This window comes from Silene latifolia, chromosome 6 (genome assembly GCF_048544455.1).
Source record: "Silene latifolia isolate original U9 population chromosome 6, ASM4854445v1, whole genome shotgun sequence".
In the NCBI taxonomy this organism is placed as follows: Eukaryota; Viridiplantae; Streptophyta; class Magnoliopsida; order Caryophyllales; family Caryophyllaceae; genus Silene; species Silene latifolia.
Window position 1 is genome coordinate 342,044 of NC_133531.1, and position 24,027 is coordinate 366,070.

Below are 24,027 nucleotides of genomic sequence, written 5' to 3' on the forward strand. Positions count from 1 at the left end.
CTCAATTTGCATATTACAGTATATTTTACTGCTCAAATAATAAAATGATTTACAAAATATTATTTATGTACTATTAATGTCATAAATTAGTTCCATGGAATGATTTAACATTGTAGTGTTATTAATAGTTTAAGACAAAAATAACTTAACTTAAACTGTTCTTTAATGATAGTAAACTTTCTTTTTTACCTCTTACTAATATTATATACTCCGTATTTAGTACATTATAACATTAAATTAAAAGTTCGGTTAATTTATGCAAATAATTTTATTGAGAGCGCCTCTTTATAAACCAAATCTTAAAATTAACGTGCTGTAGCGTAGCACGAGATCTATGCTAGTAGATGAATTAAAATCATTAGTTTATAAATATAGAATCAAGTATAATCCCTTGATGTTTAATTCACCACCCCTCTATCACGCTTACTTAATAATCTCAATATAGCTCACATATTAACAAGACACTTATTTAGTAATCCGTGTATCACACCGATATTATACCTAGTAGAATAGAAAAAGGGACAAATGGGGTGGAGGGAGGATCATCAAAAGTATTATTTAAAATTAATTAAGATAAGTGAAGATCATGTTAAAAGTGGATTGAAACAACTATCACAGTTAGGATATATATATCGGAGTGAGATATCCGATCACAATATTTGAAAAAGTGGCGGGACACATAAATTCAAGTGTGGGTGAGAAATCGGTGTCCGCCAGACACTAAAATTACATTCTAAGATATTTGTATCATGTTGAATTGAAGATTCCTGAAGTGTTAAAAGTGGATTAAAACAACTATCAAGTATAGGATATATATATCCGAGTGATGTAAAGATATCGGTGTCCGACACAATATTTGTTAAGTGCCGGGACACATAAATTCAAGTGTGGGTGAGAAATCGGTGTCCGCCATGATATCAAATATAGATAGACACTAAAGTAGGTAAAAGTGTAAGGTGCTTGGTACTTTGGTAGTTTTCCCGCGTGACTCGAAATAAAGACACTCACTCCTCCATCTTCCCATTCCGTTTTCCCTTTCTGTGAAATTGAACTGAAATCGGGAAATCCGATTTAATATTATAATTATATCCTGCAACTGCAAAAATAATAGGGATGGTGGAGTCCTCTTCGTCGTCAATTCAGCAGCAGGTATTCAAGGGTGCAAATGTGTTTATGTCTAGAAATCTAGTTCCACCTGAAGTCTTCGACGCACTCCACGATGCTCTCAAACTCAACGGCGCTCATGTTTTCCTCTGCTCCGATCCTTCTCGCAATTCTCCTCACGATTTTCACGTCATTTCATCCGACCTCCATGTATGTCTAATTAAATAATTAATCCTTGATTTCCTTCCATTTTCTAATTTATTACTCTTTTCAACCCTAATTTATTAATTATTCTTTTCTATTCTATTCTATAGGACAAATTCGACGACTTACGAGCTAAAGGATGCAATTTACTCGGTATTCCTCACTCTTCTTTCTTGAATTCTTATTAATATATTACCGGTGTAAGTAAATAAGTAAGTAAGTAATTAAGGACAAATTCGATGATTGCCTGATTAAATTGTATGATAATCCCCTTGATAAGTGATATTATTGCCTGATTAAATTGTATGATAATCCCCTTGATAACTGAGATGATTGTATGACTATTGCCGATTACCTGTCTAGTACTCTATTTTTGTTAAAACAAGGTATTGGATTGATTGGGAGGGAGGGAGTGATTAAGTTGTTAAATTATATGTCCGCAGGTCCACAATGTATTCTTTCCTGTGCCAAGGAGAGGCGACCACTGCCTAAGCTAGGATATGTTTGTTGTCTTGCCATGGATGGTGTCAAAGTGCTTGCATCTGGCTTTGTTGCTGCCGAAAAGGTATTTCTTCACTTATTTCTGAATACATACATGATTGCTTTTCTAGACAACTATTATTACCTCTGCTATGTGAATATCTACTTGTGACATTTCTAGGTGGTTTATCTTTTTACATGTTGCAGGAAAGAATAGGAAAGCTAGTCACAGCTATGAGTGGAAGTTTTGAATCTAAGTCATCCTCAGATGTTAGCTTTGTTATTGTCAAGACTGTTCTCGCTGGAAAGTACAAGGTTATTTCTTCTCTTCTTTACTGGCTTTTTGTGAATTTCTAATTTGTATTTCTACATGATTTTTTACGTTGTTCATGTCAGCACTATATAATTATTCTAATGTGCCACATCAATTTAATATGACTACCAACTGCTGATATACTATTATTTTGTCGTCTCCTCGGTGATTTTTTTTAACTGCAGTGGGCTGCCAGTAAGAATAAGCATATTGTCACCATTAATTGGTTAAATCAGTGTTGGATTGAGCATCGTGTTGTTCCATTGGAGTCATATCGAGTTCCTCCGTTTTTGGGGCTGACTATTTCTGTTACTCGAGTCGCTGCAGGTTGGCTCACTATTTATGTACAACTATTCTTTGTGGATTTCGGCTTTTTTTGTAACTCTATCGTTAGTATTTTTTTTAATGTCACTTAATTTTTTCTTCCACTATCAAACGCCTAGATGAGAGGAAGGAAATGGAGAAACTTATCATACAAAATGGTGGGAAGTACTCAGCTGAACTTACCAAGCTCTGCACACATCTCATTTGTGAAATATCCTTAATATTCTAGAGTATATTTTCATTTTATTTCTTCTAATATTAATCTATGTGTCATCATTGTATTGAAGTTGTACTTTGAAATCTGATAGTTTGATATGCCATCTGCAATATATGCTTTTCAATACCTTTGTGAAATCTGACATATTGCGAATTCCCTTTTTCTGATATGTTTCTAACAACGAATGCTTAAGCCTTTTAAATTACTGCTTTGTCTATCTTCATTACTAGAACTCCAGTTTTGTTGTTTATTGCCACTTTGACAACTTCTGTACGTTTTTTAGAAGTCATTGATCATGATCCTATGCTGAGAAGCTTGCCGATACTGAATGTCCCATAGTTATTCGTATTTTCGTATTTGCTCTTTCATGGACACACATTACTCTTTTATGGACTTTTTTTCATTATTTTTCCATACCTTACCCTTTCCAAAAAAGAAAAAACACTCTCTAATGCTCTTCCTCACAAAATTAATCAAATCCGTTAAATTAATTAACTATGGACGCTAGTTCTCATCTCAGATCAAGTATTATTTCTAATTCATTTACTTTACTAACTATGTTATATCAAATTATCAATTTAGAGAGATTAAATTAATTTAGACTAATGAATTAGGGTTTGAAGAAATAATTGTCAATGAAAATTAAACTTGGGAGAATGTTCTTCTGTTAAATCTAATTTTCTAAGAACATAGAAATGAACATACGACATTTTTGGAGTTCTTGCGCCATGTCGTCTCCACTCCCCTTGAGCTGTATCACTATGACCTTAAAGTTGCATATGAACAGCCGACATGTATGTAATTTGACATCAAGTACAGTGATTTGACCGCATAGTTCAGAGAAGTCGGCACTTGTTGAGCAATAATTGGGGTTCCGGTATGGCTGGTCCGGTGAGAGGGGTGGTCCGGGGCAAGAATCTGATAGTATATTAGTCGATCCGGGGGGAGGTGGCGGTGGGGGAGTCTGGTGGTTTGACGGAGTTAGATTATAATTTGAGAGAATTATACAAAATGGGAGTGTGAAAATGACAAGGGTATAATGGTCATTTATGTCCATGATTGAGTAAATCATGTCCATGAATGAGCAACACCCTAGTTATTTTGTCTGGGAAAAATCGATATTTGATGGTACAAAGACTAAATGTATGGATAGCTTCCATACATGATACATCCATGAGAGGGTTCTGTGAATCTCAACTGTATCTTTTCAATATTACAATCTTGTGACAAAATCTTCTATTTGTTGTGGTGATTATGTAGAAAATCTTACCCTTAACCGTGTACAAGTTTCTGAAGGTGACAAATTTAAAGTTGCTCGTAAGTGGGGGACCATATCTATTGTCACCCGTAAATGGTTTGATCAGTCACTTGCTAAAAGAGGTATATTAAATCTTTTGTATATGCTTTATCTTTGTGATCCAGTGCATTCCAATTTCCAACTCTGGTTCTCACGTTGTCCCGTTTGTCATGATTACCACTTTGCCAGTATGTCTGAATGAAGAAGCTTATCAAGTTCAAAGTGATTCAGTATCTTCAGCTTCTGCACATAGGAATAAATTAATGGCCAAACCTGGCCAAGACAGATATTTAAGAAATTCACAACCTACCTCGTCATCAGCAGTCACAGATTCATCTTTCCATGCTGTTCCATCCATGGGGAATATGGAGTCGGATCTAGATGTTGCTCTTTCTCAGAACATCTCAAATATTTCTTCTCTTGGTGCATCGGCCTTTCTCAAGGAGGATGAGGCAGGCCCCCCTGATGTGCCTCAGAAAGACGAGGGACTTGAAGTCTGTGTTGCAGAGGACTCAGAACCTGATGACTTGTACCTCTCAGATTGCAAAATTTGTCTCATTGGTTTTAATACGTCTGATACGAGAAAACTATTAGGCATGGTACGTAGAGGTGGGGGTTCGCGGTACATGTTTTGTAATGAGAGATTGACACATATAATTGTCGGAGCACCGTCTGATGTGTAAGTTCACGTTCCTCACTTTTTCATAGTTAAGTTCTTTCGTTGTTCATGAGATCTCTTTCATTTCAGCTCAGCTTGCAACTTGTCAACTCATAGATTTTTTTTTGGGTCATTAAATAGATCACACCATGCACATTTGTACGACTCCGAGTCCAACATTAGACATTTTAATGGGTTTTATACTGTATTAAACATACGTTTTACCTTAACGAATTAACTTATCATAGTTCAGCATTATTCTGCTCAGCAAAGTTAATTTGGAAAAGAGTAGGCCTTATGCCTATCAACCATGCTTCGACTTGGAAATTTTGAAGGCCCTTTGTTAGGAATTTGAGATTTCATTAGTCTCCTTGTCTCTTTCCCTTGTGATACTTAGTAGCCACGTCGGGAAAACATTTGTCCGAGCGTAAGCTTAATAGTAGTCTACATCCTATGTTTAGTGTGATTTATTAATGTATTGCTGAAAAGAGCTATGGTAGACTCATAACCATTAAACTTCCTTGTATCTTTTCTCTCCAGTTATGATTTTATTGCCAGGATATTTCCAATATGTCGGATTTCTGTTTTATCCTGCTTGATTTGGGGGTTCTTTAGAGGTAATGGTAATGACGATGAGCCATGAATTCTGATGCGGAGAGTGCTATTTTCACCCTACATTGACAGTGAAAAGCGAGAATTGAGAGGCTTGGCTGCTCTTGGAGTAATTCGCATTGTGAAACGCATATGGCTTGAAGATTGTGACCGTGCAAAGAAAGAGGTCCCTGTTGCACAGAAGCACATTGCTTATGATATACTTCTTCCCAAAGGTGTCTTAAATTTCCAGCAGTTACTGGTTTCTTTTTGCTTTTGTAAATTACTTATTGGGTTCCTTTTTTTTCGCCTTTGCTGTTACTCATCAGGTATTTGGTTTGTTTAGTAAATGAGTAATTTTTTCTTTATTTTGTTTGAGACATACAGATGCACTGCGTTCGTCATATACTGCTTCAGACCCTGGCTTAAGAAGCACTATGCAAGTAGAATCCTTGAGCAAGATTTCCAATCCACTAACTGGTTTAACTTCTGGAGTTAGAGATGCTGGACCAAGGATGCCAGAGAAAGAAGTTAGAGAAGATTTAGTGGATAACAGCAAAAATGGCAGTCTCTCTGTAGAACAAACAAAGAGCTCTTCACAAAGTGCCAGACTTTCTGTTGCAAATGGCAAACATGCAAGTCTACAGAAGATCCAGCTTTCTGATAACTCACAACATGGAAAGTTGTCGAAAGTATTTGCAAGGAAATGTTTTCAGTTCTCGCATACTTTCCCTAAAGACAAGGTACTTTACTTTGTTTATAGAATCCTGTTACTATGTGACATTATTTCTTATTGCTAGGTAGCGTATTAGACTTTCATGCTGGTGAAGTTGGATTCATCCAAGTGCAGGCTATATCAGAAACACCTGTCGTCGGATCAGTCCAAGTGCAGACTAGATCAGAAACACCTGTCGTTTGATCCGTCAAGTGCAGGCTATATCATAGGAACCTACAATGTTATATGATTCTACTTCCTGATCATGAAAAATATATTTTCACTTTCCCAAAATATCTTATGCAAAATATTACTGGTTAGGAGGCTATTTTTTGTACGTAATAGATTCTCTGGATGGATACTGTGGATGAGCAGAAGCTAACTAAAGTGCTTCTAGAAAGTTATTCCAGATTAAGTGTGTGGTGTTTGGCATGGCATAATATCTAGCAGACGTGCTTTTATGCAAAGTAGCAAGTGGGAGCTTATAAGCTAGTTAACTTTTCTTTGTAATGTGTTTTTATTAACAAAAGGTTCTTTTTTTTTTCTTTTTTTTTTTTTTTTTTAATATATAACTTATGTTGTATATACTATATACATAATCCTTTCTCAAGGAGCAGTAAGCAGTTCATTTAAAAAATTATTCTGAGTGTAGTAATTGTTAAGAACTCTTAGTCATCAATGTAGAGGTCCTTTCGTTGTTTTGCACCTTCAGATATAGTTATTTACTTATGTAGTTGATGGGGATTCTTTCTTCGAAGAGCTTTCTGCCTTTCTCTCACCGAAACATGCTTTTGAGATAACAAAAAATGTGAGACATTCGTTTGCAATGTGTATATGAACGGTAAGGTGGCTAGACAAAGTGGTCTTGAAGCTGTGATCTTTGACATGCAAGGCCACTATCAGAGATCATAGTCAAATGAATTTTAGAGTTATTTTTTCCATTGAGTTTATATCAAAATGGCCTCTCTTTGCGCTGATTTATGCATGGGGATTAAGGCTGCAATTTTCAAAATATGCACACTAGTGTAGTCTTGTTCCAGCATTAACATACTCCAATTCAAAAATAGCAAATGCAATTTGTCGCTAAATGCTTGACTAATTATGTTTTGATGAAGTTGCTGAATTACTCCTATTTCTAACGATAATTTGTTGTGTTTTTCTGTTTCACTTTTGGTTAGAGTGATGAAGTTGTCCAATGGATAAATGAAGGTGGTGGTGAGGTACTAGATGCTCATCGGTCAATGAATGCCGACTTCATTGTTGAATGCCATGGGGTGATTTCTAGTCGAGTTAGCAGCTCCCAGTCTATTTGTGTGTCAAGTCACTGGATTATGTCTTGCTTAAAGGTATAACAATTGTGTCGATCGGTGAGAGTAGATATACTCATTGGATTCAATGTCTCTGCTTTCATTTAAGTTCTAGACTTGGGGTCATTTACTTCCCGATGCTCATGCATCGTGTTAATGAGCTAATAACCGAAACACATGAATTGTTGTTTTGGCTTCTCTGTCAGGGTGAGTTTAGCTTTTTCTAGCTTGTTTGTGTCTTAAATGCTTAGTGCAGAGGGTTTTAAGGGTATCCCTGTTACATTCATCCAACTGAACTGATACTCTTCTAACTTCTAATTTATGGATTTTCATCCTCATCCTCATCCTTATCCTCATCCTCATCCTCATCATCATGTTTGAAAAGATCATAGTTGTATTACACAACTTTTCAAAGCAATTACATGTGCAAATTTGAAGATGCACTTAACTTTCTAAAATAGTACTCCCTCCATCCCACTTGTATTGTTCCCTTCCCTTTCAAATTTTATCCCATTTCTAAATTTAGTAAGGAAAAACTTTAGTTATCCAATATTGCCAGCAGATAACTAACTACCACCATAAAATTGGGACCTCGACTCTGCTTTCATTCAAGGGGTAAAGTTGCTAGTTCACCACTTTTCCTATCTACCAAAAATAGAAAGGGGGACGATAAAAATGGGATGGAGGGAGTATTACTAGTGAAAATCTAACATTAACTAATAAGGCTGACCACTAGGCAGTAGGCACTATATCCATCTCAGAGCCTCCCTTTACTGAATAGAGGGCTCACCCTAAGCTCAAATTAATAACAACCTTTGGAGTCTGGATGTCTTATCGTGCCATGCATAATCTATAATTTGTAAATAACCCCAAAGTTTTTCATCAAGGCATTCTCTAGCGTTGATGCTACAACTCTGTTAGTTTTTTTTTTTTAAATTCTTTTTATACTACGGGTCAGTTTGATCTAGAATAATTGTATTTTTAATTTTCTTTGTATTTCACCACTTTCTTGCAATGAGATAAGCAGATACCGTATTTGTCCAATTGTTCATGGGTGTGATTTTAATGGAAAGCATAGCTTAATCAACACCAGGTCTTGTCCTACTAGATGCTGCAATGTATTAGTGATGTGCACATAATGGGCGTTGACTTGTGATGGCATATGCTAGAACGCATGAGCATGTATGGTGTTCATGCACGGAGCAACCAAAAAACTTTTAACAACTTAAGAAGCTTGAGCAAATCCTTATCTGCTGTAGAATTGACCAAATCACAGTGCACACTTGGACTTTGTTGACTGTTTATTTGCTATGGGCCTGGTTTAGCTTGCTGGATATATTGATGAACTGAAAATATGACCTTGTGTTGTAGGAAGGGCGCTTGATCGATGTTCGCAGTCATATACTTTACTCTCCACTTCCTTGCCGGATCCCTTTACCTGGTTTTGAGACCTTGCGCTTCTGTGTGTCACAGTATTCAGAAAAAGACCGATTGTTGTTGCGCAACTTATGCTTTGTCCTGGGGGCCAAATTTGGGGACAAATTGACCAAGAAGGTTACTCATCTGTTATGTAATTTTGCCAATGGCCCCAAGTATGAGGCTGCCTGCAAATGGGGCGTACACCCTGTTAGATGTGAATGGATTTATGAGTGTGTCAAAAAGGCAAGTATCCCGCTCTATCCATATTCTAGCCGTTCATGATCACATCTGGCCTGGGAATTACCTAATATAAGGAATGATTTGTGACTTAATTAATTATGTTTTGCAGAATGAAGTTGTTACACTAGATAATTTCTATCCAGAACAAGTACCACAAGATCCTGAGCCTGGGTTGTGTACTGTGACGCAGTATCCTACACAAGCTGCTAAACTTATTTCTACAAATAATTCTTCACAAATCTCAGGCGAATCTCAGGACCTGAGGAAGACAAATAGTAAGTCTTCCATAAAAAGGTTAAGGCCATTGGAATTAAGTAGTGAGTCAAATCAGCAAAAGAAGGATTCTAGTGTTCGCGAGTTGCATAAAAAAATCAAAGAAGATGGGCATCCCGATGTAGCTGCTGTAATAGAGGATTTATTGGAGCAAACAAGCAAGGTACGCACTTTTGTAGTTTTTTATAGACATTCCTTGAGGATAGAATTTCATGTATAATGTACACATATACATGGTTTTACACTCGTAATTAAGAAATCTTATTCTTCTTTTCTGGGCGTAGGAGGCATATACTATCGTTCATGTCGTGCTTTTTATTATTTAATTTTATTACTCCCACTTTCTCATCTATTTCACTACACGTGTTCAAAATGTTCCCTCACAAACGTTACGAAATGGATGAGATAGAGGGAGTACGATTTTGTCAGTTACTTAACCTGTCAATTGTTATCTGGCTTTTAGATTCAGGACTTGAAATCCCCAGTGGGTACATCTTGTGAAAAAACGGTATCCTTTATTTGACCATCCTTTCTCTATCAGACTTGTGTATTTTTTATCTGTTACGTTAAATCTTTTGTTAGCCCTTGATGTCATAATAGATATTCCCATCTGATTGTCGGGTCGTAAGTAGGGATCATTCAGGTTCTCACTCTGCTTATGGACCTTCAGCACATTGGTTACCAAGGTAACATTCCTTTTAACTCTGGCTTATGTTTCTGTTTTGGATGTGCCTATTCTAATGCAACTAATTGATATTCATGTTTTCACCTTTGTTTCAGTCTAGGGAAGGGGAAGGAGGATCATCAAAATGCTTCCGGAGGTCCAAAGACAGGCATCCATGATGTTTTCAGTGAAACACAGACAGAATCTCAGGTCTTGGTTCTGAACTGACAACCTTTTTTTTTCCCTTTACGGCCTCTTTTTTTTTTTTATTTTTTTTTTTTTTTTGCTGTTGATGACATCCAGATTGCTGAACTCTCGTGTTAATGTTCATGTTATTTGAATAATGGCTAGTTATCAGATGAAAATCACTTGCCACTTTTGTACTATCTGAGATTCTGAGGCCACACTAATTTTTGTGGTCCATTGTCCGCAGATGGTTGGTTACGAAGAAGATCTATCGGGAAGACAAATGATAATCGACAGAGTACGCAGTAGCATGACATGAGGGGACTCTAATATTTTGTCTGGAGCAGTGATGTATGTTGCAGCACCCCTACTGCCACCTGGTCGAGATGCTCCTGATGATTCGAATTTGGGTGGCATAACCAGATAGATAATGAACAAGCCAACTGGTTATCAAATGGTACAAAGGTACAAGGCAAAAAAAAAAAAAAAACTACCTGGCTCAAATTCTCTACTCCCTGTGTCTTTATTGCCACCGCTTACGATGGTTTTGCTGAAGATTCTAGAGAAAAGGATGTGGAAAAGATGTCTCTATTTATAGAAAATCACTAACTAGAACACGATTCAACTGTTCAAATGTCATGGTGAGAACAAGAATGGTTATAATCCTGGTTTTGTTTCTTCTCGTAGATAAAACGGAGGATAGTACCACAGATGTTTCATTTTGGCAAGAATGAGTTTCAGCTGATCTGAATCCGATTAATTGTTATCTTTATTAAACGAAAACCAACTTTAAAATTTAATTTGACATTGAATAATAAGAAAAACTTAAACGGAAGATAGTACCACATATGTTTCATTTTGCCAAGAATGAGTTTTGAGCACCAGAAGAAATGAAAAACGAAGTAGGCTGTAAAATGTATCTCGTTGAACAATAAGAAATCTTAAACAGTAGCTTACTGGACCGGTGTTTGAGCACCAGAAGAAATGAAAAACGAAGTAGGCTGTAAAATGTATCTCGTTGAACAATAAGAAATCTTAGCCAGCTGCTTATTGGACAACTGTTTAAGCATGAGAAGAAATGGTCTGACACTAGAGTACTTACCAATAACGATCCGTGCATTATTACACGGGAACAAAAGCTAGTTAATAAAAAAAAATGCATAGACGGTCTAATAGAAATAGTATCACACAAGGTGATACCAAGAAATTAATACAAATAGTAGCACAATTTAGCTAACGACAAACATTAAGCCAAACCTAATACTTGTATTAACCGGACCCAAGGTGACCACCATACCCATAGGCCATAGTTAATCTAAACCGAATTGATTTGAAGTAAATAATCCGAAATTTGCAAGTTAATTAAGTGATATTAATATCATTTCCAGAGCAGAATGGGCAATGTGCATGATTGATGAACAAGTCTCGGGGAGGCGTACGGCGTAGGTACACTTGTTTGTTTGTTTGGAATGAATTAGAATGATTCCAGAAAATAAAAGAAAATAAAATAAAATAGATAAAAAGAGAAAAGAAAAGAAAGAAATTCAAGAATGAGCAAGCTAGTAAAATCAAGGTCTGAATTGGATTTGGATCAACCCAACATTGAAGATTATCTCCCTATTGCTTCCATTCCTATACCCTCTCAACACCTCACTTTGTACGTTTTTCTATTTCTTATGATTGATTCATTTGTTATTTCTTATGATGATGATTCATTTGTTATTTATCAATTTGATTTGATTTGTTTTTAGATGTGATTTGCTCGACATTTCGCCTACTTTGACTGAGGCTGCTGGTGCCATTGTTGATGTATGTTTGTTATGTTTCTTCTTTATTATCAATTTGATCCTTGGAAAATACTATAGAATCATAGGTTGATTGATTGATAATTGAGCAGGACACGTTCACACGTTGTTTCAAGTCAAATCCACCAGAACCATGGAACTGGAATATATATCTGTTTCCTATTTGGTGTGTCGGACTCGCTGTTAGATACTTGTTTCTTTTTCCTGCTAGGTCTCTCTCTCTCTTTCTTCTACAGTATTATCTTTCAAGGATCTATCTATTTTTATGTTTTCATTCATGGATTCATGGATTCATGGATTTTCGTCATTCTCCAGGGTTCTTATTTTAACCCTAGGCTGGATCATTTTTCTATCCCTCTACTTTCCAGTTCATTTTTTCCTCAAAACTCATGATAAGCTCAGGAAAAATTTGGAGGTACTCTTTCTTGATATTCATTTTGGTAACAACTATTTCACTTTCAGACCAAACTTGTAACTGTTTCCTTTTGAACTTGCAGAGGTCACTGGTTGAATTGATTTGCAGTTTCTTTGTTGCATCATGGACTGGGGTTATAAGGTACCATGGCCCACGCCCCTGTATGAGACCTAAGCAGGTTTATCTCTTTCCTATTTTAATTTTATTTGCTTATCAAACATCCACTCTTCATACAAACAAAGGCGCTTTCTTTTATAGAATTTAATAATTATGTATGTACGCTGTTTGGACGAGCGGCAATCTCTTTGGGATCCACAGGATACCTGGACAGTTATTCAAGTAATAATTGATTTGTTTTTTTTTTTTTTTTACTCCATTCCTAAAACAGGTGTTTGTGGCCAATCATACTTCCATGATCGATTTTATTATATTAGAACAGATGACTGCGTTTGCTGTTATCATGCAAAAGCATCCAGGATGGGTTGGTGAGCATCTGAAGATTCCTATTGTTTTATCAGTATCAGTAAAATCAAAGTGAAAAAAATCATTCTTTCAGGACATATCAGGCAAATGTACTTTTTCATCTTAAATGTTCAGACTTGAGAGCAACTAGTCTGGATATCTGACTTATTCTCTGGAAATATCATTCCATGAATTATTTTGATCTAAATTCTATACCTTGGCTGATCTCAATTCTTTCGCATCGAGAGTCCTATTGAAAGTACCAGAGGTGATTTAATGCCCTCCGTGGATCCGCTCTCTCTCTCTCTCTCTCTCTTTCGTATACATGCACATGGACCTCCAATGGCCCTAGGGATCTAACCTGGGGAGGAGCGCCTTTGACACACAAGTTAGAGCTACCATATAGAGAGAATCATATATAGATTCGTATAAGAAAGGGAGGTTACCATGAGTACATGATCCGTAAAGGGGTATTCATAGTGGTAGACTGCTAGGATTGGGGTGGACCACCATGTAAACCTTCCTCTGTTGAGATCATTTAATATGGTTAGTGTTTGCCTTGGAAAAGATGAAACCTTAGTTCCTCACGTATAGGGCTTATACTGTGCGTTCGGGCTTAGCCTACTTTTGTCCCAAACACGTATGTCTTTTTCTCTGCAAAATTTTTATCATCCTACTTGCTACAGGTCTGCTGCAGAGCACCATCTTAGAGGGTGTTGGATGCATTTGGTTCAACCGATCTGAAGCAAAGGATCGTGAAATTATCTCTAGGAAGTATGTTTAAACTTTAAAGAAGCTCAATCACGTTGACCTTGTATACTTGAAATCTTAGTTATTGTGTTTGACGCTGGACTTTTCAGGTTAAGAGAACATGTTGTAGGGGCTGACAATAATCCCCTTTTGATATTTCCTGAAGGAACGTGTGTGAACAATCAGTACACAGTTATGTTTAAGAAGGTAAGAGGTTTAACTTTTCCATTACAGGCTTCTCCCTTCATCCCGCCAAAATAGTTAATATGAGACTGTCTTACGCGTGAGGTCGACCCATTATAGTTTGATTTAAATGAGGAAAACAAGATGAGTTTAGTCGGTCTCATATGTGAGAGTTGAGACTGGCTTATACAAGACCTGTGATTTAAAAATTATTCATATGTAAATATTTTACAAGCTCTCTTAAAGTGATTCGTTTGCCGTGGCGTGTCTCTTGTTTTTTATTATTACGTTGCTGAACTTTCCTAGTATTTACCAGGGTGCATTTGAACTTGGGTGCACTGTTTGTCCAATTGCAATCAAGTACAACAAAATTTTCGTTGACGCCTTCTGGAACAGCAGGAAGTAAGAGCTTCTAACAGCTTGCTAATTATCTTTACATGCTACTGCTACTGTCTCCTGAATATTTTCTATTGTTCTTCCATTAGCTAAGATTCTTGCTAGGCTTATCGGTTAAGTTTTCTTTCATTTAGTGTTTTGCTTTGTTTTCTGTACCATCAGGCATCTGGTTGCATGCTCTTTTAATTTTACGATTTCATTGTTTGCCTCAACTGCCTGTGAATTTTGTTCTCAGCGATCACAGGGCGCAAAATAAATGATGATTTTGTTCTTAGTGATCATGTTCCATGATGATTTTGTTCTCCCTTACCCTTATCAACACTTTCCAAGTTCCAACATATAAAGGATTTTAAAAAATTGATTATATTTACGACCGATCCTACATTAATGTCTCACTGATACAGGGAAAACTGCACCATTGTTCGCCTCATAATTACCGTGATCGTGACTAATACTACAGTTTAACACCATATCTATAATGTGTAGGACTTATTTTTATGGTCCAAGGATATGTGATTATAATGCAAAATGTGTATATGTTACAGGCAATCCTTCACAACACACCTTCTGCAACTAATGACGTCATGGGCTGTTGTTTGTGATGTTTGGTATATGGAGCCCCAGACTCTGAAGCCTGGAGAAACAGCAATCGATTTTGCAGAGAGGTGCGAATTTTTATTTACGTCCCCGTCATCTGAAATTCCTATGTCCGTTGATTTACAACTGTAACCTAATTGCTGTGGCTCTTGTTCTAGAGTGAGAGACATGATATCAGTGAGAGCAGGTCTGAAAAAGGTTCCTTGGGATGGTTACTTAAAATATTCACGCCCGAGTCCCAAGCACATCGAACGCAAGTATGGTTGATTGGCACTCTTATACCTAATTTTACATTTTATATTTAGTGGAGGACATCACAGTCTTGATGCATGCATGCCGATATCCATATCCTCAAATGATAGCCTCGCTTTATTGTATGCAGGCAACAGAGTTTCGCCGAATCTATACTGGAACGCTTGAAGAAAGAGTGACATCAAGCTGCGTATTTGTACACTTGTTGGTGTTCTCTCATATGGGCACCTATTTTGGGTATGTAGTAGTCCTTGTGATTCTGTTAAGTCTCCCTGGCCATCGAGTTTGACAAGGAGATGGACATTGGAGTCTGAGCTTTGGTTTGTCGATATTTTGTAGTCTCGAAAATTATAGTTCATTTAGATTGATTATGTACTTTTTTTTGTTCTTTTTGATGAAACATTTTCAGTCGTTTAAAGCTATTCATTCATTCCCACATGAGTAACAATAGTTAATCCCTCAAAGGTTCGACATTATCAGTCCTAGACTTCCAACATTGTGCCTCCCTACTTTCCATAGCCAGGCTGCCTATAATACTTGTGACGATTGACGATCGCATCAGTGGAATCAAAATATGTATGAATGGGGGGATAAATAGTCTGACTAAATTCATGTACTCTGTAATACTCCTTAACAACAACTAATTAATTGTGTGTTTGAGATTCATTCATTGGCTGGGAAGGGATTGATTTTAGCAAAATTACCAAAAAAGCAAAAAGTGTTAAAACAACAAATTTATGATGGAAATCATAAAACTAAAAAATTAATTGTGTGTTTGAGATTCATTCATTAATAGGTAACATTAACTTCCTTAGCACAAAATGTCCAAAAAGCAAAAAAAGTTTAAACAACCAAATTTATGATGGAAAAGTAACAAGCTTTTTTGCTCTAAAATCTCAAAAATTAAAATGAACTGCCCGACTTTGCTCACTATTCAAGTAAGTTTTATGCTCGAAATACTTTTACTTTGGCTTATACGAAACTTATAAAGTATGATTATTGGCAAGACTTCGTCACATTAACTTTTGTTATTTTTTATTGTTATCTTAAACTTACTTTTCCATTTCACCTTGAGAAAATATGAGTTTTGAAAAAAAAGGGGAATAAATAAAGGGAAATATCCCATGTGATCCATTCATTGTTGGATGAATTTCCTTAATAATTGTGTCAAAGCTCTTATAAAGTTTAAAATTGAGTATTGGATTTTAAATACTCGACTTTAGTAAATTGTTAGAAGTCCCAAAATTTAGCAATAATCTTACCCTAAACAATCAACTGAAATGGACAAATTAGTAAGAAAGACAAAGGGAGCAAGTGACTCATTTTCCTTCCATAAATTACACGTTTTCAAGGAAAACAAAACGGGTGTCAAATAACAAAAAATATTATTACTATATCCAATCATCCATGGACCATGGACCATAGTCATCAGACTTATTTAAGAAAATAAAATAATTAATAATTAATTAATGGTGTTATAAAAGAAGATGTATTTGTAAAGGACATTAATTAGTTGATTAAATTCATACCAACATATGAAGAGGAAGAGTTATTCATTTTACATCTTATTTCCGGGATTTACTACCTGATTAATCATCATCATCTTCATATTCCCGCCTTTTCTGGTAATTTTTTCAATTCACTCTGATATGGAGTAATTTCTATCATTGTATCTAATTTCCTAATTAATTGTCTTTTTTTCTTGTTCATCAATTACTGCACCGACAAAAAACTTGTATTCTAATTCACTCTGATATGCATTGTGATTTGTGATTGCTTGCTGCAGTTTGAGCTCAATCTAAATACCCAATTTTGGTTTGAGGATCTATCAAATCAAATCAAATCAAATCAATAACATGGATGATTTTGGTGTTTTAGTTAAACATTATGGGATCAACCCTAAGGGCAAGTCTGCTCCTATGGCTGCATCTAAACAACCTCCCAAATCCCATAATAATCATGATTCTGTTAATCAAGATCCCAACTTTTTCTCACATTCCTTTTCAAAATCAAATTCTGGAGGTGGGTCTCTTTTTCCTCATCAAAATGATGATATTTTTGGGTTTAATTCAACTCACAATACTCAAACTTATGTTAGTGGGGATGTTTTTGATCGTGTGTTTCAAATGCCTACCAACAATTCTGGTGGAGGTGGAGGAGGAGGAGGAGGAGGGTTCGAGTTCGATATGGAATCCATGTTTAAGGGTTCAACAGATTCAGGCGCGAAATCTTCAGATGTTAATGGTGGTGATGATATATGGGGGTTTTCTGAGAGTAGTAGCAGCACTGTTGAGGTTGGTAATGCTGATTTGCTCTCCTCTGATCCCGTAGATGATTTTTGGGGGAAAATGGCTAAATTGGGTTTGGACCAAAGAGGTGTCAAGAGATTAGGAGAGAACAAAGGGGATAATGATGATTTACTACCTGGCTTTGGGAGGAGCTTTACCGTTAATGATAGGTATGTTGCTGTCTGTTTATCGTATTTTCTTGTATTTTCATGTGATACTTGAATCAGAATGGAATAAGCTTGGCATATGCTTATATACAAATCATTAGTTTCAACTTGATGCACAATGGATGATATAATACTACAGTACTGCAAAAGTTATGTCAGTTACATTGCATCATTAGCAAACTCGTCGTCTGCTTACCTCCATTCCTTGCTATGGCTTTGAATCATGAGAATTTCATGTGGTTTTATGAACTTCAAATTTTTGGCAATATAAAAAGTTCTGAGTTTTCTTGCTAGATGGATTGTCAGTGTTCAAGGCCATGAAAGATTTTCTAGGCACACCAAGCTGGATGCGTTCCACCACCATGAGCTAAATCTAGGATTATATTCTTGCAGCCACCTTCTAGTTTAATTTAGGTCGTTGGATGTTTAGCTTAAGTGATTGGGGGTGTGATTGTTTCGTTGTCACCCTTTTCTTACATACTTCCACTATTATGCAAGGAGGCTGGATGCTTGCTGAGTTATCCGTTACCTTTGAGATAGAAAAGAACATTTTCATATTTAGCTTGATTTTTTTTTTCTTAACTTTGCTGAGATTGTAATTTTTTTTTTTATTGAAACATTTTGAAGCAGCCGACCCCAAATCATTTTGGGATTAAGGCTCTGATGTTGTTGTTGTTGTTGTTGTTGTATTGAAACATTTTGAAGAGCTCAGGCTTCTGCAAATATGAAGGATCCGGGTGTTTCATCTCTTGAAGAACTTGAAAATTTTGCCACACACAGGATGAAAAATGGCGCCAATGGGCATGGAGGTAGTTTTACAGCAAAGAGTGATCCAAAGAAGACAGTCAGTCACAAACCGCAGGAGACAAACTTTTTTGACTTTGATGTAAGCATAGATGGAGGTTCTATACAGAAAGAAAAGATGGAGAAGGCGGACATGATGTTCCAAACTGAAGCAACTGATCTAGATTCGTTTTTCAGACCTCAGACTAAAAAGAGTACACCTATATCAGAAAACTCAGCTATGGTAAAAAGTCAATTCGTGCAGGGCTATATATATTTTTAGATTTATTGTTTTAACTTTAGCTTTGCTATTGGTTTGAGATAAGGGTTAACACTTGCACATTTCAGAACACGAAATTTTGCGAGGAACCAAATTTGTTTTCTGGAACTGGATTTGGCACAGATAAGAAAGTTTCTCCAGGAGTTTTTCCTGATGATTTTTCTTCAATATTTGAAGGTAGGTAGTTTTTATCATTTTCAACTTTATTGATATTCTTTTGTAATTGATATGCTAATTAAATAATGAGATCACTTTTATTTTGCTAAAAGGTTCACCAGCATCTGGAGTGTTTCAGGAAAGAGAAGGAGAAAGTGATGAGAGACGTAATCTAAGATTTGCAAGTTACCTAAGAGCTAAAGCGCGTATGGTATGTAGATTGGATTAAGTTTTTGGTTTCTTTGCTGTAGCTACATGACAACTTCATCTTTTGTCAGAAATGAATCTTGTTTTTGTATTATTACTGTTATTTATGGCGGGCTACCTTTTCCTTAAAAATCGTACTTGTACATCGAATAAGGTGCCTCTTTAAATGAAGGTGAACTTTGAAACATGAGCTTTGAATATTATACGTCTCGGACCAGGGCGGACTTTTTGAAAGAGATGTTCGCATCAGTTTCTTGCCTTGTTTAGTCTTATCATCCATAGAGTTATTATTTCCTACTCAATATTTTAGTGTATTTGATGAACTGAAAGGGGAGAGGAAACAAAAGGCAATGGAGGTGCTAGGGAAAATTTATATTGATCACCCATCTCTGAACTCTGCATAAGGTCTATGCTGGCCTTTTAGTCCTTCAAATACCCCGAGCCCTTTTTCTTGCTTGAGTAGTGAAGTCGAAAATCATTGACTTTAGAGACCAGAGGTCCTTTCATGTACTTAAATTCCTTAAGGTATCTGATTTTAACATTACATTACAAACAAACATCTGTTTCTCATAATTGTTGATCTTCAGCTCCAATAGCCCTTCGTAAGTTTTTCAGCTTTACTAAATGAACCCAAATGCTTCAGAATTTTATTATATTTTGTTTTGTTAATACCATTGCTGTTATTGGAGATCAGTAGTGTGGTAAGTTAGATAAACTGCTGCTTTATGTTTTACCTCCTATTATATACCATGTATACCTTGGTCTATGAATCTACTTGATCGATGGTTTAGCTTAGATTTTTAAGGAGAACATTCTTAGCCGACTTTATGGCATACTGGTCATTTTGCTACTGAACTAATGCTCTGGTTCAAAGTAGTTTAATCCAATTTTATGTTGCAAATGCATCTAGGAACATGCTGTGGCTGAGATGAATCAACGTGAATTCAAAGCTCAGCAGGAGCAGGAAGAAAAACATGTAAGTATCTCTTGACCTTTCAAAAAGTGTGTAAATTGAATGCATAGTCTTGTAATTTTGTTGACTCACTTTGCTTTTATCTGCTGGTGTTTAGAGGCTTGCTGATGCCATGGACGGGGAGATGAAGAGATGGGCTGCTGGAAAAGAAGGAAATTTACGAGCGCTATTGTCATCTTTGCAACAGGTAGAGTTTTTCATTACTTATAAATTTGATTACTTTGAGTTGATTTATTTTTGCCTTCATTTTGTCAAATAATCAAGATTTCTTCCGTGTGGGTTGTATTTATTTTTGTCCCTAAGCATGGTGCTTGGGTAGTACCATACCATGTATTATAGATGGGGTTGAGATTTGATCCTTGAATATGTCTTCGTGGTCTCCTCTTGATAATTGCACTGTATATACGGTAAAACCACTTCAAAAGGCAATCCCGCTAACCGTCAGGTCCTTATTAACTTTAGTGGTGACTCAAGAATTACCATTGCAAAGTCATTCCTTTCCCACTAGGAGCACCAAATAGGATACAGGATATTTGCTTTTAAGCAAGGATAATATGGGAACAGGGAATAGATTATATCTGGTTTAAAAAAAAATTATATTCGTCATCAAATACAGGAACAGGGAAATAGATTATTGATCAATTATTTTTAAAAAAATTATATTCGTCATCAAATACAGGAACAAGGAAATTGTCAATTGATTGATCAATTATTTTGATATATTAAATATGGGAAACAAGGAATAGTGTATCTGGTTTAAAGTTTAAACCCTATATACTCCGTATCAAATATTGGAACGAGGAATAAATAAATCATCAATTGATTGATGATTTATTTTGAAATAGCAAATATGGAGAACAAGGAATTAAACCCTGTATAGAGTTGTGTTTGCTGACCTTCAAAGTCTTGAAGGTGAGAAATTGATGGTTTACTCGCTTTTGGTGAGCCATTTGGTCATGTGCTGTATTTTCCCATATATTTTACCATGCATCTGGTTTAATTTCGTGTGTGTATTTGATATGTCAGTCCAATTGTGCAATCCGCGAATCTTACCTATTATTGCACTCTTGCTTCAGTATCAATTTGTTTTATGTCTATATTAGTTCATCTGAAATCATTCTTTCACCTTAACTGGATGATGTATTTAACCTTGTTAATCGTAATGTTTTAAAAAATGGCCTTTTGGTAAGACTACATTAACCTCTCCTACTTCTGTCAGGTGCTCGGGCCAGAATTTGGTTGGCGACCTGTTTCTATAACCGACTTAATCACTTCATCTCAAGTTAAGATTGCATACAAGAGGGCTGCATTGTGTGTTCACCCCGATAAAGTTCAGCAGAGGGGTGCTAATCTTGAACAGAAATATGTTGCTGAAAAAGCTTTTGATCTATTGAAGGTATATTTTTATCATATTGATTGTAGTGCAGGGTTTAGGGTCATTTCCTTCACATATGACATATCTGAGGTTTTACCCTCTCCTACTTGTCTTATACAGGAAGCTTGGAATAAGTTTAGCACTGAGGAACTCCGGTAGTCATGTTCTCCGTGGTCATTGTAGCATTAATGTGCATCACGTTTGGTTCCGCTCAAAAAATACTTCGTAATTAAAAGAATTTTTGTTCATCTCGTCTCTCTGTTTAGCATGTAAAGGTGTATCTTTTACCAATAATACCAAATTGATATCCGATTCCATGATAATCCCATGAAAATGTTTAATTTGCAGGACGTGTTTAGTTCATGCAAATCGAACCGATACCTTATTTCAAACGTGGAAGTATAAATTTGCATAAATAAATGATTTTTTTTTTGGCTAATAGAGTAACTACAAAAAGAAGTCCCAACAGTAATTTGAATGAAACTAGAATTCTAGAAAAAAAAATAGTAATTGATAATAAATAAGAGTGATAGTCTAAATTCAATCAGTTTTATGTTTCTGCATACTTAGATCATTCATCAAGCTTGTACATTTATCCCCACCATTAAATCTGCTCGCTATCATGGAACGCAGCTCCTCCACATCCACATCTTCATCTTCAGCATGTCGACAACAGAAGATACAACACCTTGACACAAATGGCTCACTTATATTCTTGAGTTCTCGCAACCTGTCAACATAGTTAGAAGCCTCTACAAGCTCAACATTCCAATCCAGCCACTGATACGTCTTCTCGATCTCATCCTCCACATTTTTCAGAGTTTGGCAATCAATTCCTACCATCTCCCCGTAAATTGTCGCAATATCCCACACGCTATTGGCATAGTTTTCTATAGTGTTCTTAGCTTTGACTAAATTCTCATATTGTTGTTCCTCAACCCGATATTTCTCAGCCTCTTTCAATACTCGATTGAGATCCTCCTTTGACAACCTGCTACAGTTAGTAACAGTGACCGTTTTCTTGTTTCCTGTGTCGGTGTCCTCTCCAGTGACGGTGAGGATACCGTTTTCATCAATGTTGAAGGAGGCCTTGAGCTTGGGGACACCTTTGGGTGCTCGGGGAATGTCCGAGAGGTTGAATTCCCCGAGCAAATTGTTGTTCTGTGCCATGCATCTTTCACCCTCGTACACCTTAAAATGGGCTGAAGTCTGATTGTCGTGGACTGTCGTGAGGTTTCCGATCATCTTTTCTGTTGGGATGACGGTATTACGAGGAATGACTACTCTCATCTCGCCACCATAGAGCTCAATTCCAAGAGATAAAGAGGTTACATCCACCAATACAAAGTCATCATCCTTGTCCAAACACACCCCTGTCAAGGTGGCAGCCTGTACGGCAGCCCCGTAGGCAACCGCCTCATCTGGGTTAATACCTTTGCAGAGCTCCTTCCCATTGAAAAAACGCTGCAACATCTGCTGGATCTTGGGTATCCGGGTTGATCCGCCAATAAGAACCACATCATCAACATCGGTCTTGTCTATCTTAGCATCACTCAAACACTGAGCCACAAGATCAATACACTTCCTGAATAAATCCATATTCAACCTCTCGAATCTAGCTCGTGTTACGGTTGAAATAAAATCGATGCCATCAAAGAGACAGTCAATCTCAATAGTAGCCTCAGTAGTGACAGAAAGCGTTCTTTTGGCTCTCTCACAGGCGAGTAGCAATCTCCCAAGAGCTCTAGGGTTGTCACTAATGTCTACACTATGCTTTTTGTTAAATTCCTGCACAAAATGAGACACCATTCTGTTGTCGAAATCTTCACCACCAAGATGGGTGTCCCCACTAACTGCTCTAACTTCAAAGACATGTTTTGAGACAGACACTAAAGACACATCCAAGGTCCCGCCACCAACATCGAAAACCAGAATGTTTTTTCTAGCGAGTAGTTGATTGTCGGGAACATGGTGGTCAAGACCATATGCAATGGCAGCTGCAGTAGGCTCGTTAATAATCCTCATAACATTAAGTCCAGCAATAAGTCCAGCATCTTTTGTAGCCTGACGCTGAGAATCAGTAAAGTAAGCAGGAACAGTAACGACAGCGTTGTTAACTTGGGAGCCAAGATGGGACTCTGCCATGTCTTTCAACTTGACGAGTATCATAGCAGATATTTCCTGAGGAGTAAAGTGCTTGTGTTCACCCTTGTAGGTGACCTCTATCATTGGGTCCTTGTCTTGAGAATCGGGATGGGGAATGACCTTAAAAGGCCAAAGTTTAATGTCATTCTGTACTGTTTGGTCGCTATATCTGCGGCCTATGAGTCTCTTTGTATCTGTAATGGATTTGTTTCAAGCAAAATAATGAATTTCATTTCTAGATATATATATATATTAATTAAGAAAGAAAAGAAAAGAAAGAAACAAACCGAAGATGGTGTTGGTAGGGTTGAGAGTTAGTTGGTTCTTAGCAGCATCACCAACAAGGCGGTTGTTGTGGGCAAAGGCGACACAAGAGGGTGTTGTTCGGTTTCCCTGATCGTTGGTGATAATCTCAACACGGTTGTGCTGCCAGATGGCGACACAAGAGTAGGTTGTCCCTAGATCGATTCCTACAGCCGGCCATACATCATCTTTTTGCTCCATACTCGCTCGATCTTTCAAACAACCCTACTACTAATTAATTAAGACAGATAAATATAAATTATCTCAAGTAAGAGTATTAATATAAGGAAACCTGATTAGTGTGTTTGAATTCTAGTGGAACTCAAATACTACAACTAATCTAATCTAATCTAATCTAATCTAATTCCTTCCTAATACCTGTTTGTGTAACTCTTCAAGTCTTCTGTTATTAAAAGAATCAAAGTTGCCAAATTCCAATGTCACATATTTTACATTGCCTCCTGGTTGTTCTCGGAATTCAATTGTGTTCTCTAAATA

The 24,027-nt window shown here is 36.7% G+C and overlaps 4 protein-coding genes across 7 annotated transcripts; 3 read left to right on the forward strand and 1 right to left on the reverse strand.

Moving 5' to 3' along the window:
• The first annotated feature begins 919 nt into the window (after positions 1-919).
• Positions 920-10,655, forward strand: LOC141585822 (uncharacterized). 2 transcript variants are annotated; one of them, XM_074406863.1, is made up of 17 exons: positions 920-1,314; positions 1,419-1,461; positions 1,752-1,873; positions 1,996-2,103; positions 2,287-2,428; positions 2,545-2,634; positions 3,927-4,022; positions 4,129-4,618; positions 5,282-5,424; positions 5,576-5,931; positions 7,082-7,249; positions 8,582-8,872; positions 8,979-9,305; positions 9,606-9,650; positions 9,775-9,828; positions 9,923-10,016; positions 10,240-10,655. In XM_074406863.1, exons 1-16 carry the CDS (start codon positions 1,114-1,116, stop codon positions 9,983-9,985), a joined length of 2,739 nt encoding a protein of 912 aa, XP_074262964.1. In that variant the 5' UTR covers positions 920-1,113; the 3' UTR covers positions 9,986-10,016; positions 10,240-10,655. The 2 variants fall into 2 exon arrangements, with proteins under 2 accessions (XP_074262964.1, XP_074262963.1); XM_074406862.1 differs by having other exon boundaries at positions 923-1,314; positions 9,743-9,828.
• A 696-nt stretch (positions 10,656-11,351) lies between these two features.
• LOC141585823 (glycerol-3-phosphate acyltransferase 9-like) lies at positions 11,352-15,285 on the forward strand. Of its 2 annotated transcripts, XM_074406865.1 has the most exons (13): positions 11,352-11,438; positions 11,509-11,649; positions 11,744-11,801; positions 11,890-12,008; positions 12,113-12,212; positions 12,295-12,390; positions 12,601-12,697; positions 13,361-13,448; positions 13,535-13,631; positions 13,924-14,009; positions 14,549-14,668; positions 14,759-14,857; positions 14,983-15,285. In XM_074406865.1, the coding sequence occupies exons 2-13, from the start codon at positions 11,543-11,545 to the stop codon at positions 15,029-15,031; spliced, it is 1,116 nt and encodes a 371-aa protein (XP_074262966.1). In that variant the 5' UTR covers positions 11,352-11,438; positions 11,509-11,542; the 3' UTR covers positions 15,032-15,285. The 2 variants fall into 2 exon arrangements, with proteins under 2 accessions (XP_074262966.1, XP_074262967.1); XM_074406866.1 differs by lacking the exon at positions 11,352-11,438 and having other exon boundaries at positions 11,441-11,649.
• A 994-nt stretch (positions 15,286-16,279) lies between these two features.
• Positions 16,280-21,428, forward strand: LOC141585825 (uncharacterized). 2 transcript variants are annotated; one of them, XM_074406868.1, is made up of 9 exons: positions 16,280-16,477; positions 16,639-17,310; positions 18,013-18,334; positions 18,439-18,547; positions 18,640-18,737; positions 19,644-19,709; positions 19,804-19,893; positions 20,926-21,102; positions 21,202-21,428. In XM_074406868.1, the coding sequence occupies exons 2-9, from the start codon at positions 16,709-16,711 to the stop codon at positions 21,238-21,240; spliced, it is 1,503 nt and encodes a 500-aa protein (XP_074262969.1). In that variant the 5' UTR covers positions 16,280-16,477; positions 16,639-16,708; the 3' UTR covers positions 21,241-21,428. The 2 variants fall into 2 exon arrangements, with proteins under 2 accessions (XP_074262969.1, XP_074262970.1); XM_074406869.1 differs by having other exon boundaries at positions 16,360-16,477; positions 18,088-18,334.
• A 59-nt stretch (positions 21,429-21,487) lies between these two features.
• On the reverse strand, positions 21,488-23,779 carry LOC141585824 (heat shock 70 kDa protein 18-like). The gene is made up of 2 exons (XM_074406867.1): positions 23,514-23,779; positions 21,488-23,420 (listed from the first exon to the last, which is right to left on the reverse strand). The coding sequence occupies exons 1-2, from the start codon at positions 23,728-23,730 to the stop codon at positions 21,622-21,624; spliced, it is 2,016 nt and encodes a 671-aa protein (XP_074262968.1). The 5' UTR covers positions 23,731-23,779; the 3' UTR covers positions 21,488-21,621.
• Between the last annotated feature and the right edge of the window lie 248 nt (positions 23,780-24,027).